The 20,692-nt window shown below is 37.1% G+C and overlaps 1 protein-coding gene across 2 annotated transcripts in view; it reads left to right on the top strand.

Moving 5' to 3' along the window:
- Positions 1 to 20,692, top strand: part of LOC105568686 — a 59,404-nt gene that overhangs the window by 18,212 nt on the left and 20,500 nt on the right. The window contains exon 1 of one of the 2 annotated variants that reach the window (XM_012024544.1): positions 16,017 to 16,271. The exons of the other annotated variant lie outside the window; for it this stretch is intronic. Within the exon in view, the coding sequence (XP_011879934.1) occupies positions 16,115 to 16,271 (157 nt within the window). The 5' untranslated portion in view covers positions 16,017 to 16,114. Of the gene's footprint in view, positions 1 to 16,016; positions 16,272 to 20,692 lie in introns of those variants that run through there. 2 annotated transcript variants of the gene reach the window in all.

Genomic DNA, 20,692 nt, shown 5'->3' on the forward strand with positions numbered 1-20,692 from the left:
TGTACCAACGTGCGTAACGATTATTCATCGGGGCCCTTTGGTGATAAATAACGCGCCATCGCAACGTGACGATTTCACATGTGTGCCATGTCGCAACGACGGCTTTTTCTTGTGGCGTCCACATTTTCCAGGGAGGGAAAGGTTTTCTCCGAATAAAAAAAGATCTAATCTAACCCCAGACCCGTTAGATCTTTGATGCCAGAAGCCCCCTTGGCAAGAGAAGAAACTCTTGCGTATCCCCGATATTGATACGCGAATTCGTTTACTAAACTGATTGTGAGATCAAGTGTAGCAAGATCCGGCTTCACCAACGTTCGCTTAACTTTAGACCTGTAAATTAATTCATCCTTTGTCTCTAACGGTCCCCTTAGAATGAGGCAAAATACAATACAAGGCTGAGGTTAAAGCTAAGCGACGTTGGCGAAACCTAAAAGTATTAATGAAATTAATTCCGCTAAATGACACAGTAAATATGCAAAGGAGAAGCGTACAGAAAAGTGAATTGTGTAAAGAAAAAGCTTATTATTTTTCGCGCACATAGTTTTCCATTTATCTTATTTTATTTAAAAAAAACAGAATTACCTCTCTCTCTCTCTCTCTCTCTCTCTCTCTCCTGTGAAAACTACTTGCATTAAAGTGAAAACACGTAGTTTCCCATTTATTTTATTTTATAAAAAAATCACAATTACTTCTCTCTCCTGTGAAAACTACTTATTGCACATTAAAATGAAAACGCTCGAAATTTTGTTTTACTTCTCCGTTATTATCTCGGTTATTTTCAGTAAGTTCTCACAAATAAACAAATTTGGAAAATAATAACAGGCGGGAAAAATATTTACAAATACCGAATCGAGAGCATACAAAGCGCGCGAATATCGAGTGCGTAAATATGGAGTTTCCACTGTATACTCCCGGCGCGATAAACTGTCCGTGAGACAAAATGTTAATGTAAAATCTACGCCCAACGATTTACACGTATTATCATAATTCTTAGGGAACTCTAATGCCATTGTGTTACAAATACTTTCAAACTTCTGCGCAGCACACAGTCTGCAACTCACATTGTTGCGCTTTCGGAATGCTTTTTGAAAGTTGTCGAAAGTTCCCGCCGTAAATCATACTCTCCGTACATGGGATCGTGCACGGGAACAGTCATCGCTTCTAAGCAAGAAATTTTACTCGCAGCCGTAACCACATGACTGTATCAAAGAACTAAGGTGCGCGTATATTAAAACTATAAGCTTCGCGTGTGTTATTACTTTATCAAATAATCGTGCAATGCGAGAAAATTATCCCCCGACTGTCAGGAACATTCAAGTTCCATTACTGAATTAATCACGGCCGGATGAACTAAATTGGCGAGAAAGTGCAGTAAAATCCTCGTAACGTTTGCTCGCCTCCAAAATGAGAGAATACGTCGGCTTTAATACACGTATCAGTAAAAGCATTTTCGTTCGCTCACGGCGCAAGCGATGTTTCACATTTATTTTTCCCTCCATGTCGCGCGAACCACCGCCTTACACTTTTTCCCGATCTCTTGACTCTCGCGCTCAAACCACCGGCGCTAGTTCTGCACTCATCAATATTTCCCGCTCTTATTTGCCAACGCCCACGCTTCCGTCCCGTGTCTAGGTCGCAATTAGCGAGCGGTATGACGCGAAGTAGCAGCGACAGTTTATCGCGTGGCGTCAAAAGCATACTGGAAATGTACTCCACTGGTTCATATTCTAAGCGTGAAATAACGAGAGAGCAAGAGTCTGTTTCAACTTTCTCGTAAATAGTTTGGAGCCCCTTTAATCATTCCTGCATTTTAATTATTCCAGACAACCGCCAATTAATCAACTGCGTAACAGGATTTTCTTCTCTGTTAGACGCAGTTAATTAAACGGCAGAAGTGCAGCTGTCATAATCCGTAAAAGCGCCGGGATAATGAAAGGTTTTTCCATATATTTATCTCTTCGTTTGTAAAAGAAATATCTTTAAGCACAATCAGCTCGCAAATCAAATTTGGGGCAACTCCTCCGTTTGTGGAAGAAATAGCTTTGCATTGTGAAATTTGGATTTTGTATTTAATTGCAAAAATTTTAAACCGATTGCAGATTTATTCAATATTATTCAACATGGAAAATTGAAAAGCACTGATAAATTCTCGCGGGTGTAGATCTCTTAATTAACTCATATACGCCCATACGTGAACTGAACGTTATTACGTAAATTAAATTTAAATTTAAATATTCAAAAGTTGCGCATGAGGCATTACAGCCAGTGAAAATTTCCATCGAGGCTAGATCGCCTTTAAAAATTTAGCATAGAGTAAGTGCGCTGGGAGAGTTATGCGAGAGAATTTTAATATTAATTAGAGTATAGAACTGCAGAACAAGAGTGTTACAATTAATAAACCGTGACTTGATTATATTTAGTTAGCCGATCAAATTGGATTGAACAAGATCACATTTTCTCGTTACCGCCGCTCTGACGTACCACCGGATAAATCCACATTAGTGATCTGGGTTAACGAGAAGGTAACGCCGGTATTTAAGTGGACTCGCAAATGTGTGTCTTCGTGTGTTAATTAAGAGAGAACTACGAAAAGATAAAATCACATTCACAAGTGGTAAAGTGTCCTCCGCGGAAGTAAAGAAAGACAATTACGAACAGTCTTAGTGGCTTATTAACAGCAACAGCAGGTGGTTCCGTTCAAACTTTTCTGCGATATCTCGTACGTCGTGAGAGGAGACTCCAGGCGGCAAGCTGGCGTTACTTGTCGTCATTTCAATGTCAAAATGTTTTCGACAAATAACGCCGACCCGCTACCTGGACCGTAATGTGAGAAACTTGAGTTCAAAGCCGCGGGGAAGCAGAAACTGTACACCGCGTCGCTATATTTTTATTATACTTGAATCGGTAATTTCGAGGGAAATTTCTGCGATACGAACCGCGGTTGCATCCTCAGAAAGGATTTCTGTTACCGAGATAAATAACCTCATTTAGTATAAAAATAAGACAACATCAAAATAAAATCAATAATTCTTACTCTCCTCTATCGAATTAAAAAAGATTGATTTAATATATTGAGTAACTTATATAAATGTAAGTTTATATATTGTTGCGTTTACAATAAATTTTTCCTCCAACTTGGCACCACGATATTCGACAAAAGACGATACGTACTAACATTTTCTTCTAGATTTTAGAATTTGTCATTTAAGATTAAAATATTCCTTTTTCTATAATAAATATGATTGACGCTACATCGATCCTATTTTATGATACATTGAAATGCATTGGATCCGGAAATGTTTGCTGTGGGTATATGAAGAAAAAAACTCTCTTGTTACGTTTTTAATAATCATACGGAGCATTGAGCGTGAGAGGCTGTAAAGTTCCGTTATACCGCGGCATTTAACGGTGCGAAATTTCAAAATGAGACTCGCCCGAGTCTAAATTGAACTTCCATGGAAACAGGGAAGATTCCGTTGCCGGAGATATAATGCCGTTTACAGTGAAAACAAGTTTCAGAAAATCTACGAGAAAAGTCCTGAAACGGACGCGGGGAAAAGGATGAGAGCGCGGATTTCAAAAAGTGAGCGGATTCTGCGAGTGAAAGCTCGATGATATTCACTCGATTGAGTCCATTCGCGGTTCGCACATTATCGCTATTATTCTCCGGCGTAATCCGTCTTGTGAGAAAGAGAGCGATCTATCTTCCGGGAAATATAATGCGCCGACAACGCTTGTTTACATATACATATGTATTTTTTTATTATTTTTCATACGCGTTTCCCTCGCGAAGGATATTAAATTTCGGAAAAAGCCCAACTTTATTCCCGTAATCGACGGTGAACCGCGTCGCCGACGCGGCGCTTTATGTAAAACGCATATTCCATACATTCTTTAGCGAACGCAAATTATAAATGACTGAGGTAAAAGTCTAAAGTATACGTTATATGCCACGGTCGGATGCGCTTATTAAATAGCGATTTCACTGCTGTATAATATAATAAATATAACACTGGGCTTCTCTCCCGTCCGAGTTATGCGGAATTTAATACTTCCGACACGCGCGCATACTTGGCTGACAATATTTCTCTGCCGGATTATTATATCCGGAGCCCGGAGTGCGAAAAATATTGCAAGTGTGGCCCCGGAAGGAAGACGCGAGCAAGATACGTGTGGGAGGTAATGTCGCTTTTATAAGCTCGGAAAAAATTACCACGTGTATCAGTCTACACGTTTTTCTACGGGAGTAACAGAGTGTACTGTATGCCGCGCACGTAAAACTTTGTAACGTGTATCCTTTTGCGCCGGATCCGGATAAAGCAGAGTACATGGCAGGGTACGCGAACAGCTTCGAACTGCGCCCGCCAGTCATATTACGTTAAGTAAAGGCACCATAATTATGTACAGCGTTTATTCAATCCTGCAATTTTCATCACGTTATGTTACATCGAAAGCGAATTTTATTTCACGACACGAATAGAATCTCCTCCTAAATTTCATCTTAAAAGTCACATGGTCGCGGGACAGCACGGCACTTATTTGAAAAACCCACAGAAAAAAATTTCCGGATCCAATGCTATTGCACTTCAATGTATCATAAAATAGGATCGATATAGCGCCAATCATATTTATTATAGAGAAAGGAATATTTTTATCTCAAATAAAAAATTCTACAATCTAGAATAAAATGATAGTACGTATCGTCTTTTGTCGAATATCGTGGTGCCCAGACGGCGGGGAAATTTATTCTAAACGCAAGAATATAAACTTACATTTATATAAGTTACTCAATATAGTAAGTCAATCTTTTTTAATCCGATAGAGGAGAGTAAGAATTATTGATTTTATTTTAATATTGTCTTGTTTTTGTACTAAATGAGATTGTGAGAAATATAAATGCCTCAAGAATATTTTTATCTCGGTAACAGAAATCCTTTCTGAAAGTGTGTACACCGAAAAAAAGAAAGTGTCGGATCAACTCTTGTATGGTCAAATTAACGCGTTCGTTGTTTCGTACATACGCAACAATCTCATCTTTTTAGAAGCATTTAATAATCTTACATTCCAACTATATTATGATCTTATTTAAATAATGCAATTGTTACTTCAAGAATACATATAATTATTTTGACAATAAAATCATTCTTGATTGAATTATATAAAATTGCTTCATTCAAGTAAGTTTCTGTTGCTTTGACGCAAGATAATCTCATTTCACGTCGAAACTAAACATATTTTCAAAAGAAGAATATTCTTTTTGTTCTGTGTAAGAGTCTTTTGAAATTTTACCCTACGTTTTACCAATAAAATGTATGCTACGTATAATTAGAAGAAAGTCTCCTATTATGGGATAGGCACCTAATATAAAATAGCACAGTGCTGTTATGTCACATAACTTATATGCTGTAAGTAAAATTTGCTAGACTAGGAACACAGAAATGTGTAACCTCTAAGTAACCCCCTTCTCTCTCTTCCGGGAAATATGTTCCTTTCTAACTTAATACATTTAAATTGGGTAATAAAAATATCATATACACGGGAAATGCTGTTGAATAAAAAAAATTGCTTGAATTAAACGTTGATGTCACGGGCTGCCGCAAACGTAAATAATTCACTCAGTTGTATTTGCTATTGATTTTAATTTTAAGCATTCAACTAAATATCCAGATTATTAAGACCACTGATCTAATGTTTTTCATTCTTTAATACTGATGTCGTTTATTTTAATTGCACTGATATTATTGAAACATCTTTCTTTCCCCCCGTGTTGCCTCCGGAAAGAATATACAATGTATCGCGGGGTACAGTTGGCGCGGGTTGCCATCGCATCTCCTGATCTTATTGTACGCGGCGAAAATAAAAAAAGTCTCAGGTAGAACAATAAAAATCTTATATTATCCCGGATATCAGCAGACAGGAAATTTACTCATAACGCGGAATAGCGCCGGATGTAATGTAGCGATTCAATCTTGAATAAATTCAGCGAGGGCACAATGCAAGGGTGCCCGTGCAAACTCAGAGACCAAGAGAGCACGTTCGGAATATAAATTTAAGAATGTGCGATGCACGTGGCAAATTCCTCTTCCTTCCCGCTGTAACTTGTCGTCAAAAGGATGCGGGGAAAGTACCAGGAGGCCGGCGAAAAAATAAAGATTACGCTGTCCTACTGACGGGAAAGGAGCCATCGCAACTTTTTATAATGCACTGTGTGCGTTCTTTCTCACAATTTATCTTCATGATGGAACTATAAATCACTGCAAATTCTTTGTGCGTCCAATTACACTTCCGGTTTTACGATTGCGACCGTGAATTCGTTTCCAGAGTCACGCGACTGAGTTTTACAGCTCATGAACTTAAAGCGCGGGGCGCAATGTTTATGCGATTAATCAAATTTTTCTTTCGAAATAAGGTGCGGCGCATTAGGAAAACGTTAATGGCTATTAAAGCCATTAGGGATCTAATGGTCGGGAGAACATTTTACGAACGTCTAATGGATGCACGACTTACGTTGACTGCCGAAATTGCTCTCAAGTCTAAGCATATATCGTGCAACTGGCGTATATAATAGTAATAGAAATTACAAAGCGCTGCTTATATTTGGGCATTGTGTATTTTTCAAAATTTGTACACATGCAAAGAAGGTATTGTATGCGCCAAGTGGGTAACCACTAGCTAAAATGTTGTCCCACTGATTACTTCATTTCATTAGATTTCATACGATTTCATCTGATTACAAATAATTTCATCTAATTGCAAATAATTTCGTCTAATTGCAAATAATTTTCTTATGTCCATGTTTAAAAATGGGCGACGTTATTAAGGGCTGTTAGATTTTCTCAAAACATTATTTCTTTTTGATTTTACTAATAAGTATTTGCTTATAGATTTGCGCGCAAAGGTGTGTCAACTCATTGTCCTAATAGCAACTACTTCAGTCTTATTATGAAAATAATAATACGCGGTTATACGCGTGGACTACGATATCTATTTGGATATTCACTAAAACAAGTAAATCTTTTGGGAAAATAGAAACAAGTTGAGAAAATGTTCAAATTTAATGTTCATTGTTTAACAAGTGAAGAAAGTTGAAAATGAAGGCAAAACTATTACATGGAGATTTCGTAAGGATTTCGTAATGATTTTGGAGACACTGTTTCATTAAGTGGTTACCCCCTTGGTATGCACAACGTCAATTAAAAATAAAAGGTAATTTATCACTTACAGATACGATTCGCAATAGCAGCGTTGAACATTCATCGTTAGGTATATATGATAAACTGTAACAATACAAATACGTATACGATTATTATAGAATAATTATGTAAAATCGAAATTATTGTATTAAATATACTTTATATTTTATCTTTTTTAAAGTAGGTATTTATTAAAATAAGTCTGCCTTTTAAATATAAACTCGCGAAATTTTATACGTTTGGTTTTGTCCGTAACACTTATTCAAATCCTCGTTCGAATTATTTGAACGAACAAAAACAGAGCACAAATGCTTCATTTTGCACAAGTAGCAAATAATATGAAAATGTAAAACACTCACCTTACGATTGCTGCGTCGTTGCCCGATGCCTCCTTGGCCTGCTCCTCCTCTCAGATTCCTTGCTGCACTCACACACTCACTCGCGAAAATCCTCGATCGCGCGAAATTTCGGGCACTCCCGTACGCGATTTGAAATACCGCGAGACGCACGAAATATTATTAACAAGTATCGTATGACTTTCACTTTCAAATTAGCGATGTACAACGCAACGCGAGCATCGGAATCCAAGAATAATCTGCGGCAAAGAAGTAGTTATGAGCCCGCAACGAAACGATATTTTACAATCTTTATTGTCATTTAGTCTAATCCTCCAAGTGAATTATGTGAGCGAAACCTTCGGCGATAGTTGTTATTAATTGCAATAGTTAGTCAAGATAATTTTCGATTACACTTACATAATGTAATAACGCGCGATAAGCGACTTTCTCTACACCCTGCCTGTTCGAGTTGCGAAGAACGACAGAGCTATACAAATTTCTTTCTCCTTTCCCGACAATGAAACAGATTACGCAAAATCGACAGATAATTTAAAAGCGCGGTGCGTAAACGAGATGTGATCGCGACAAAGTACCACGGTTCGCCTTCATATCTTACAATTAGATGAGTTAGTCCCGTAAAATCTAATATTTAGTCGATGAACGTTACTTGTTAATAATATACGTGTACAAATCAATAGCGTTTTATCTCCAAATTCGTCGCGATCGCGTCTTGGAAATCGATAACGCGAAAGTAATACGACGCACGGAGCGACTTGCGATGCTGCCTGCCGGCACGACGTTCGGCGAGCGAGTGATGCGCGGCGACCTTCGGGCGTGACGTCGCACGATACCGCGCGGTAAGAAAAACAACATACGTAGAGAGTTCGTTGTCCTACGTAATTGAAAATTCGATGTTTTTCTATGTTTTTCTTGCCGCGCGGTATCGTACGATAGCGCACGAGGAGAAAAACATGCAAAAAACAACAACGAACGTTGAGAGTTCGTTGTCCCACCTACGAAATTGAAAATTCTATACTATACTTAATATTTTACATTACTTCGTTCCGTGATTGTTACTACGTTTTGCATATCATTCTGCGGACTTATTGGTATTAATTAAATTAACGATTAACTCTGTCTTGTCGCGCAGAAAGGATTTCTGTTACTGGTAAAAATATATTCTTGACGCATTTATATTTCTCACAACCACATTTAGTATAAAAATAAGACAATATCAAAATAAAATCAATAACTCTTATTCTCCTCTATCGAATTAAAAAAGATTGACTTACTATATTGAGACGAGAGTAACTTATATAAATGTAAGTTTATATATTCTTGCGTTTAAAATAAATTTCCCCTCCGTCTTGGCATCACGATATTCGACAAAAGACGATACGTACTGTCATTTTATTCTAGATTTTAGAATTTTCCATTCAAGATTAAAATATTCCTTCCTCTATAATAAATATGATTGGCGCTATATCGATCCTATTTTATGATACATTGAAGTGTAATAGCATTGGATCCGGAATTTTTTTCTGTGGGTGCGGTTAACCGAGCATTGAGTGCGAATCGCGAGGATTCAGCGATCACGCGATATCGATCACCGATTGTTCACAGAAAGCGATCGCGGTTTCTTCCCGTACTCGTCGCGAACGCGACAAATTAAATAATATAAATAATATAATAATATTAATAATATATATAATCATTGTCGAATTATTTACTTTAATAATAATATAAGTTGGCACTAAATACTTTATTAGAAATAGCATTGCGCGCGCTATTTGGTTTTAATTTATATTTATTCGTGATCTTTACGCATTAAGATTTTCTTCATGTGAAGAAGATGTAATCTGACGTTGACGCACTGTCAAAATACATGTTACATGATCTCCGCGCTGACAGCTACTCGCGGTACAAAGCCAAGCGAGAAAATTAGCATCGCGGAACAGCGTCAATAATTAAATCTCTTATATACCTTTTTAAAAAGAAGACTAGTTGTATTTCATTAGAAGAATAAGAATTTCTTTCATTCTCCCTCACCCAATTATATATTTAACTTTAACTTCTTTTTCTTTAACTTCTTGTTTAGTCTCTAACTTTCTTTAAGTATATTTTTTCACAACTGTCAAAATTCACATGCGAAGTGAAGCATGACACGAATCTAAAAGAGAAGTAAAGCAGATCGCACTTCGAGAAAACCAATCGGCATCGCGGAAAAGAGGTCTTAACTGTTCGATATTAACGACATTCACGCCGGTAACATCTCTTTTTTAGAAAGGGAAAAATTACTTACGATGAGATAAGAATACATTAAAGAATTAAATGTCTGCGTGTCGATTTTTCTTTTGAAAAACGACGAAGCGTCTATAAATTTTCAATTGTTATCAGTCCACAATAAAATCAGGTTTTCAAATTATTGTTAAATAAATTCTATGTAAGAGAATTTTAATTTAAAGCGTAATTACGAGAGTACATAATAATTAAAAGACCTTGTAAGACTGTGATAAATAATAAGCTCTCTCAACATTTTCTATGGAAAATAGGCCAAAGAATTCGGAGCTTAAACGAAATACGCTTAATCCTGTCGCAAAGTCACAATTTTGCTAAAGTATCTGCGTAATTGTCAGGAGAGTAATAAAAAATTCAGAAACAATAACGTTAAACTTGCACCTGGAAAAAGTTTCTTTGAAATCAAACAAATTTGTCAAAATTTGGACCTTACTAGACTTTGATTAAAAAAAAAGTGATTTCTTTACCTTAACCAAAATTTTATTTAATTGCAACTGGAATTTCCAAGAGAATTCATATCTATTTCTTCAAATCTAGCAAATATGTTTTACAAATTTAGGTTCAAAGAAATATAATTTGAAATTATCTCATTTGTTTAACCACTTTAACCTAACTAAATCTTTTTTCTGGGCGTGACCAAGTTATTTAGCCACTAAAGCTTTATAAAATCTACGGGCCAATTGCTTGTACAGACGTAACGGCAATCCCCAAGTTATTATAGTTTGACAAGATGCTCGGGACAGTGATTCATGCGATCAGTTGAACTCTGTATGACGCTGCTTGTTGGAAAGTTCAACAATAACGCCGCCAATTTCACGCGACGCTTAATGCATCGCAACTCTGTTATTCTGATTGGAATCGCATCTGGTATTGACTGTATCCCGCAACGCGTATCTGTCCGCGCTTCAGCGGTGGAGATTATAAAATTTCAATCTAATTTCTTACCATCGACGTCACTGCACTGACAGAAAAAATACGGTTGCAGTTACCATAATCTCGCTATTTATAGTCATTTTAGGAGCCAACCACATTTTTATAATTCTTCCAACTACGTTATGGTTGACCTAACAATATATTATATTGTAGTTCTCATAGATACAATATTGGCCCGTGCAACTTATAATATGGTTGTCATAAACCAAAACGAACTTTTAATTTAGTAAGGTGTACTAGAAATATTGCAATAACAACCACAAGTAAAATTTCGAATAACTATATGTAATAGTAATAATCGTATTTATATTGGAAGTAATATTCCCCACTTTTTATTATATGTACATTGCGTTCACTATGTTCATTGGTTACATCACTTTGCACTCGTAAAGAATAGTACAAGAAAGCCTCTTTCAAAGATTATCTGTATTTATAACACTCTATGCGGTTTTCTTCTTACGAGAAAGTCTTATACCGCGCGTCTCTCTAGTGAGGACATTCCGAACCAGTTCACTTTTTTTTACCATGTGATTAGTAAGGTGGATGATAGAAATGTAGTTAAATTTACTAATCAATCAAATTTCAAATAAAAAATTCTACAATCTAGAATAAAATGATAGTACGTATCGTCTTTTATCGAATATCGTGGTGCCAAGTTGGAGAAAAAATTTATTCTAAATGCAAGAATATAAACTTACATTTATATAAGTTATTCAATATAGTAAATAAATCTTTTTTAATTCGATAGAGGAGAGTAAGAATTATTGATTTTATTTTAATATTGTCTTATTTTTGTACTAAATGAGGTTGTGAGAAATATAAATGCCTCAAGAATTGGTTGAAATTGATTGTTAGATGTAATTGTTGCGAAAAAAAAGATTTGTTGTTAAATTTGGACGTTAAAAACCTACTATCTCATATTAGAACCCTATCTCATAATAGAGAACTTTCCTCCACTAGTAAAATGTGTGGTAAAATTTACAAAAAGTTTCATTTGTTCCCACGATCACATAATTTTCAGGACAAATTTTAAGAGAAATATCTCTCCGTGCAACGATAATAAATGTGTTATGCTGTTGACGAGTTTTATCCCGATATTCTTGCGAAAATCCTCGCAAAAATTCAGGTAATGTAAAGCTTCGACCGGAAGCGTTAATATTTCACATGCTTTATCGGCAAAGATGTCCGCCACGAATCGAACAATAGCAGTAGTTACGTAACGGACATGTATATACACGTGCTCGGCGAAAGCCATAAATTTTGAGAACAGTTTTACAACAATTCGAATGCGCGCAAGCCAACTCTCTCAAGCTTGTCGCGGCGAATTTTACGGTTTGCTGCATCAACGTTTTTGTGCGTGACAGCATTAAACGCAATTCCCTTTCTGTCTCATTTAATATGAACTTGCAGATGAAACGGGTCATTAATTTTACGCGGAAAAAGTACTCGCAATTTCAGGAAAAAACAAAGTCATAACAATCTGTTTCCTGCACAGCAACGCACGCGTTCATGTAATAATTACGACTCGTTAACGTTTGAAACTAGTTGTTTCGCCAAGTTTGACAGGAGTTATTCTCGCAGAAGAAAGCTTTTCCGCGGAAACGTCCGCGGCGAGAGGAATGCCGAGGCACCGAGGGAGCCCCGTCGTCCAGCTGCAAATATTAATGTAAGAAGGCGTCTGGAATTGTTCCATTAAAATACCTTTTTCAACAGCGATAAAGTATAAATTCGCCGGCGTAATCCAACAAATTGTATTAACCGAATTAACCTGAAAGCGGAAGAAGCAGAAAACGTCTTCGCGCTGACAGCGATCAAATCTTATCCGAGAATTGGACTAACGCCAATCAATTAGTTGCAGACTCGATAACCCGTTCATCATAAACATTTATCACTCAATTGTGTTTGCTATTGATTTTAATTTTAATGAATTTTTGAACTGATCATCTCGCCACGAGACAGGGGTGCGGTCATTATTTCTGGAAATCGCGTCCACATAATTGCTTCCTGTTGTATCGCGTTAAGTACGATGAGTTTTATACATGCATTTAAGTGGAGAAACTTATTCTTGATTAACACCAAACTCGCGCGCGATATCACAGTGCTGTTATGTCACATAACTTATGTACTGTAAGTAAAATTTGCTAGACTAGGAACACAGAAATGTGTAACCTCTAAGTAACCCCCCTCTCTCTCTTTTCCGGGAAATATATTCCTTTCTAATTTAATACATTTAAATTCGGTAATAAAAATATCATATACACGGGAAATGCTATTGAATAAAAAAATTGCTTGAATTAAACGTTGATGTCACGGGCTGCCGCAAACGTAAATAATTCAGTTGTATTTGCTATTGATTTTAATTTTAAGCATTCAACTAAATCCAGATTATCAAGTCCACTGATCTAATGTTTTTCATTCTTTAATACTGATGTCGTTTACTTTAATTGCACTGATATTATTGAAACATCTTTCTTTCCCCCCGTGTTGCCTCCGGAAAGAATATACAATGTATCGCGGGGTACAGTTGGCGCGGGATGCCATCGCATCTCCTGATCTTATTGTACGCGGCGAAAATAAAAAAAGTCTCAGGTTGAACAATAAAAATCTAATATTATCCCGGATATCAGCAGACAGGAAGTTTACTCATAACGCGGACTAGCGCCGAATGTAATGTAGCGATTCAATCTTGAATAAATTCAGCGAGGGCACAAAGCGAGGGTGCCCGCGCAAACTCAGAGACCAAGAGAGCACGTTCGAAATATAAATTTAAGAATGTGCGATGCACGTGGCAAATTCCTCTTCCTTCCCGCTGTAACTTGTCGTCAAAAGGATGCGGGGAAAGTACGAGGAGGCCGGCGAAAAAATAAAGATTACGCTGTCCTACTGACGGGAAAGGAGCCATCGCAACTTTTTATAATGCACTGTGTGCGTTCTTTCTCACAATTTATCTTCATGATGGAACTATAAATCACTGTAAATTCTTTGCGCGTCCAATTACACTTCCGTTTTTACGATTGCGACCGTGAATTCGTTTCCAGAGTCGCGCGACTGAGTTTTACAGCTCATGAACTTAAAGCGCGGGGCGCAATGTTTGTGCGATTAATCAAATTTTTCTTTCGAATTAAGGTGCGGCGCATTAGGAAAACGTTAATGGCTATTAAAGCCATTAGGGATCTAATGGTCGGGAGAAGATTTTACGAACGTCTAATGGATGCACGACTTACGTTGACTGCCGAAATTGCTCTCAAGTCTAAGTGTATATCGTGCAACATGGCGTATTTAATAATAATAGAAATTACAAAGCGCTGCTTATATTTGGGCATTGTGTATTTAAAAAAATTTGTATACGTGCAAAGAAGGTATTGTATGTGCCAAGGGGGTAACCACTAGCTAAAATGTTGTCCCACTGATTACTTCATTTCGTTAGATTTCATACGATTTCATCTGATTACAAATAATTTCATCTAATTGTAAATAATTTTCTTATGTCCATGTTTAAAAATGGGCGACGTTATTAAGGGCTGTTAGATTTCCTCAAAACATTATTTCTTTTTTATTTTACTAATAAGTATATATAAGTATATAATAAGTATACTATAAGTTTGCTTATAGATTTGCGCGCAAAGGTGTGTCAACTCACTGTCTTAATAGCAACTACTTCTGTTATATTATGAAAATAATAATACGCGGTTATACGCGTGGACTACGATATATATTTGGATATTCACTAAAACAAGTAAATCTTTTGGGAAAATAGAAACAAGTTGAGAAAATGTTCAAATTTAATGTTCATTGTTTAACAAGTGAAGAAACTTAAAAATGAAGGCAAAACTATTACATAGAGATTTCGTAAGGATTTCATAATGATTTTGGAGACACTGTTTCATTAAGTGGTTACCCCCTTGGTATGCGCAACGTCAATTTAAAATAAAAGGTAATTTATCACTTACAGATACGATTCGCAATAGCAGCGTTGAACATTCATCGTTAGGTATATATGATAAACTGAAACAATACAAATACGTATATGATTATTATAGAATAATTATGTAAAATCGAAATTATTGTATTAAATATACTTTATATTTTATCTTTTTTAAAATAGATATTTATTATAGTAAAATAATTGTATAGAATACTGAAAAAGTCTTTCTTTTGAATATGAACTCACAAAATTGTATACGTATGGTTTTGTCTCTAACACTTATTCGAATCCTCGTTCGAATCATTTAAATAAATCAAATAAAAATACAGAACAGATACTTTATTTCGCACAAGTAACAGATAACATAAAAATGTAAGCTTACCTCACGTTTTTGCCGCTATTGCCCGATGCCTCCTTGGCCTGCTCCTCCTCTCAGATTTCCTTGTTGCACTCACACACTCACTCGCGAAAATCCTCGATCGCGCGAAATTTCCGGCACTCCCGTACGCGATTGGAAATACCGCGAAACGCACGAAATATCATTAACAAACATCGCGTGACTTTTCGTCATACAAATTACTCAAACTAATAACTTGCATTTTTTAATCGGAAGAATGGATAAATCACTTTTGAATTACCGATATAACACGCAACACGAGCATCGGAAAATTAATCTGCGATAAAGAAGTAGTTATTAATCCGCAACGAAACGAGTTGTAGAAACTTAATAATTAATCGAGGAACATTACTTGTTACTGGTAAAGGTGTGCAAATCAATAGTGTTTTATCCCTTTATTCATCGCGATCGAGTCTTGGAAACCGATAACGCAAGAGTAAAAAATACCACGCACGGAGCGACTCTCGCCACTGCTTGCCGGCTCGACGTTCGGCGAGCGAGTGATATCGCGACCTCCGCCTAACAAAGGCCCGCGTAACATCGTACGATACCGCGCAGCAAGAAAAACATAGAAAAACATAGAATTTTCAATTACGTAGGCAGGACAACGAACTCTCTACGTATGTTGTTTTTCTTACCGCGCGGTATCGTGCGACGTCACGCCGAAGGTCGCCGCGGAATCACTCGCTCGCCGAATGTCGAGCCGGCAAGCAGTGGCGAGAGTCGCTCCGTGCGTGGTATTACCTTTGCGTTATCGGTCTCCAAGACTCGATCGCGATAAATAAAGGGATAAAACACTATTGATTTATACACCTTTATCAGTAACAAGTAATGTTCCTCGAATAATTATTAACTTTCTACAACTCGTTTCGTTTCGGACTAATAACTACTTCTTTACCGCAGATTATGCTTCCGATGCTCGCGTTGCGTTTCATATCGGCAATTCAAAAGTGATTTATCCATTCTTCCGAATCAAAAATGCAAGTTATTAGCTTGAGTAATTTGACGGAAAGTCACGCGATGTTTGTTAATGATATTTCGTGCTTTTCGCGGGATTTCACATCGCGTACGGGAGTGCCCGAAATTTCGCGCGATCGAGGATTTTCGCGAGTGTGTGAGTGCAACAAGGAAATCTGAGAGGAGGAGCAGGCCAAGGAGGCATCGAGCAACAGCGGGAAAAACGTGGGGTAAGTGTCTTACATTTTTATTTGCTACTTGTGCGAAATAAAACATCTGTTCTGTATTTTTATTTGACTTATTCAAATGATTCGAACGAGGATTCGAATAAGTGTTAGAGACAAAACCATACGTATACAATTTTGTGAGTTCATATTTAAAAGAGACTTTTTTGGTATTCTTCTATATAATTATTTTAATAAATATCTATTTAAAAAAATATAAAATATAAAGTATATTTAATACAAAGTATATTTAATAAAATTTCAATCTAATTTCTTACCATCGACGTCACTGACAGAAAAAATATGGTTGCAGTTACCACAATCTCGCTATTTATAGTCATTTTAGGAGCCAACCACATTTTTATAATTCTTCCAACTACGTAAGTTATGATTGACCTAACAATATATTATAGTTCTCATAGATACAATATTAGCCCGTGCAACTTAATATGGTTGTCATAAACCAAAACGAGCTTTTAATTTAGTAAGGTGTACTAGAAATATTGCAATAACAACCACAAGTAAAATTTTGAATAACTATATGTAATAGTAATAATCGTATTTATATTGGAAGTAATATTCCCCACTTTTTATTATATGTACATTGCGTTCATGTTCATTGATTACATCACTTTGCACTCGTAAAGAATAGTACAAGAAAGCCTCTTTCAAAGATTATCTGTATTTATAACACCCTATGCGGTTTTCTTCTTACGAGAAAGTCTTATACCGCGCGTCTCTCCAATGAGGACATTCCGAACCAGTTCACTTTTTTTTACCATGTGATAAGGTGGATGATAGAAATGTAGTTAAATTTACTATAATTGTGATATTTACTATATAAAAATAATTAACTAATTTACTATTCATTACCCGGATATTTTAACAGAACAATAGTTAAAAGCTTATATTGTATAGTAAATTTTTTTAAATAGTTGCCTTACTGTGTCTGTATGGTTGTTATTACTAATATTATAGTAACAATTACTATAGTAATAAAAATGATATTCCTGGCTATAATTAATTTACTATGCAATTATAGTTTCAAATACTACATATTTTTCTGTCAGTGTGACGCGCGCCGTTTTATAACAGTCAATTCTTTTTAAGCGCGAAAATAATGCCGTTAACCACCAAACTGGGATTAGACCCACGTTCATAATTAACCCGTCTATCATCGGAAAATTGAATGTGCTTTAGAAGAGCGTGCATCAAACGACACGCCACTTTGTGATAAATTTAGTTTGCGCATACTCTTTGAACGTCATTTTCGGTACGGCACGGCCTTTCTAGGCAAATGTCACGCTGTATTATCACTCACACGTATAATGTAATACTTTATACATGTGTGTGTGGCATATCGAGGGAAACGGCACGGCACAGCGACGAATCACGAAATGTGAAAAATTATAACGACCTTTATGCTCCTCCAATCTTACCGCGGAATTGTTATTAGCTCCATCGGATCGATAAATTCTATCCCGCGTGTTCGTAGTAAAAATGTATAAATATAATTTTACACGATAATCTTATAATCAAGTCTCTCTTATTCGCGCGGACATAAAAAGAGATTCATTTGCCTCGAGTTTTAAAATATGTCTTTTATAATCCGAAGCTTAAAACCTGTATCGATGCTCTTAAATATTACGTTTGTATAATTCTTTTCTCGTTTCCTTTCGACATATTATTCTCTCATTTATTGACATTATTCGCTATTTATTTATCGTCAAGTATATTTTATCTCGTCACTTGTACATCAAAATGTTTTACGTTTATAAAATACGAAGAATACATCAAGAACGACAAATTTATCGAAGGACATCGCGGTATTTGTATTTTTCCCAGCATAAAGGAATAAAATATGTGAGCTTCAATGCGGCCCGAAACAAAAGTAGTAAATCGATCACACGGAAACATAGATTGATATTATGCCGGCAGTTTTATTCCGAGACAGGAATAATCCATGACCTGCGCTTCCATATATTTTTTCCCCGATAAAAATTGCAATATAATTATTTTCCTCTCAACGAGCGTGCGGTTTATTTATATTTTTCTCCCCGAGATTATTCACGGCACGACTAAAATCTCATCGAAATTGACACCAAACGAGATGATGTACCGTGAATTTTCGCAAAAAAAAATCGCGATCAAGACAAACAAATGCATTAAAAATTTTAAGGTGTTTACCTGCTGCGAGAGACAAAGAAGGAAAGGAGCGGATATTAGATATTTATATCGAAGGACGGGGCTATTCTCGCTATCTCTCCGAGAAATAAGCTGTATCTTTTGCATCAACGAAACTCTCTCGTTCAATTTTCGTAGGAAAATACTTTTCCGCGCTAAACCGCCGAGAAACTGAAAATAAATTGCTTATCGACGTATCTTTCGGTCTCGAAATTAAAAACTAACAGTTCGGCCTTGTACAAAGTACATCAACGGTACTTTCAACGGGCATAATGAAGTCCCGTTTCTCAAACCTGATACCATTTTTGTGCAATACTTATTTACCAATGCGTTTGAAAACACACATTGACATTTCGTACACATTTGTTTAATCAACTTCTGCATATTTTCCCTGATAATTATTTTCCTTTTCTCGTTTTGGAGAGAAAGAGAGGAGAATATTACCTTCGCAAGCGACGTTTTATCGCTTCATTGCTGGATATTGCGAAAGAGGTAAAGAAACCGAGGGTATTTATTCCTGGGAATTGTATGGCTGGGGACGTATTTAGGTCTCCAACCTCACGGCACGATCACGTTTCCACGTGTCGTTTTGTCCCGGCAATTTCGGCACGAGATTGTACTCACGTAAAGTTCGCAAGCTCAACCTTCGAAGGGCACATTGCAAGCAACATTGCGCCGGCGACGATTGTTTCGGATAGACGGGAAATTAATAGACTGATGTTACTACTGGGAATTAATGAGACTCTCGCGGGAAGCAATTACGATTGATAACCGCCTCGACAACGGGTATTCCTAAACTCGCTAACAGAGTCATAGTTTCACCGCGACGCCGCGTGACGTTAGGAGCGAACCAATTAAGAAACTGTTGCCAAAGTCGGTGAACAATCGAGTACCCCTGATCTGCATTTAGTAGATGGATCTCGTGTACGACCTAGAAAATGTTTCGCTAAGCCTTGACCGCGACCTCTCAACTTGGAACTTAGGAGTAGCGAATTAACGGTTCCCAAGTTCTAATTTCAATGATGATGCAGTTAAAGGTCAGAGATGAGGTTTCGCGTTCGTGACCCGAAGGAAGATAACAAGAGCCGCGGAGCGGAAGTGGCGGAAGGTGAGGGAGTAGGCTGGATAAATCGTGGCAGTTTATCTGTGATATGATCGAGGTTGCCCTAATTAATGGAGCGCGTGATAAATGGCGCGGTTTAAACGACCTCCTCTAGGGCCGAATAAAATCTGACCGACATAATGAGAATTGTATTAGTTCGCTCGCAAAAACCGGGCCGCGTTTCTCTCCTCGCTTCTTTCCAACTCTCTGGTCCGCCGCCATGAAATCGGCCGTGCCGCCGTGCCGTTCGGCGAACAATCCTGCCGCGAACTCGATCAGTGTCGATAAGATAGGAGACAGAATTAAAAACGTCAGTTATCGAGTTCGTGTTCACGATGCTAGAATTCGGCCTGAGAAATTTATAGCCAATCAATGTGCAACTTTTACGAAAAAGCAGCAATTTTATTAGCTACACATTGCTCAGACCGAGATTTTGGATCGAATTCTAACATCGTCGACACCATAGCTTTACTGACAATCTGACAGATGTTTGGCAGCGACCTCTCCCGAAAAATTTTTCTCTTCTTCTAGACTTGGATTTCTGGACGTTTATTAGAAGTAACCTTTTTTTCTAGGCTATTAATCTTAGTCCTAATTGCACGATATGTTGTTAAGTGTACCAAAAATTAGTAGAATTTTTAAGTTCTTTTCGTTTTTGATATAAAGTCGACCAGCATAGTCTAGATTTCGCTGCGTACTTTAATTCCGTGAAGTCTTGCATTTCTATAAAGCCAATTAAAAGATTACTTCTAACAAAGAATGTCGATAAAACAGACGGCTTTAGGATGCCCTTAAACGTCGCAATCGTGTTTCGAGCCAACGATCATCTCTCACAGGTCGACAAGTACAATCGATATCCACTCTACACATGTAGATCCTCTCGCGAAAGCGAGAAGAAGTCTACATATCGAAAAATGTTTCCCTCTTCTCACGAGATTCGCAAGTCCGAATCCACAATTCTCAAGATGAGATCCCTCGAACGCGGCCAGATGGACAGGCGGATAGGCGGTTATAATGGCGATTCTAATCTCACGCTCGCATCGCGTACAATGGCATGTGTCTTTCGTGTACGTAAACTGCAGGCACAGGGATGCCTGAGAGCTCGCACATTCGCACATGCACGTGCATATAAACGCGAGTG

This window comes from Vollenhovia emeryi, unplaced genomic scaffold (assembly GCF_000949405.1).
Source record: "Vollenhovia emeryi isolate VEMERY1.0 unplaced genomic scaffold, V.emery_V1.0 DF939128.1, whole genome shotgun sequence".
In the NCBI taxonomy this organism is placed as follows: domain Eukaryota; kingdom Metazoa; phylum Arthropoda; class Insecta; order Hymenoptera; family Formicidae; genus Vollenhovia; species Vollenhovia emeryi.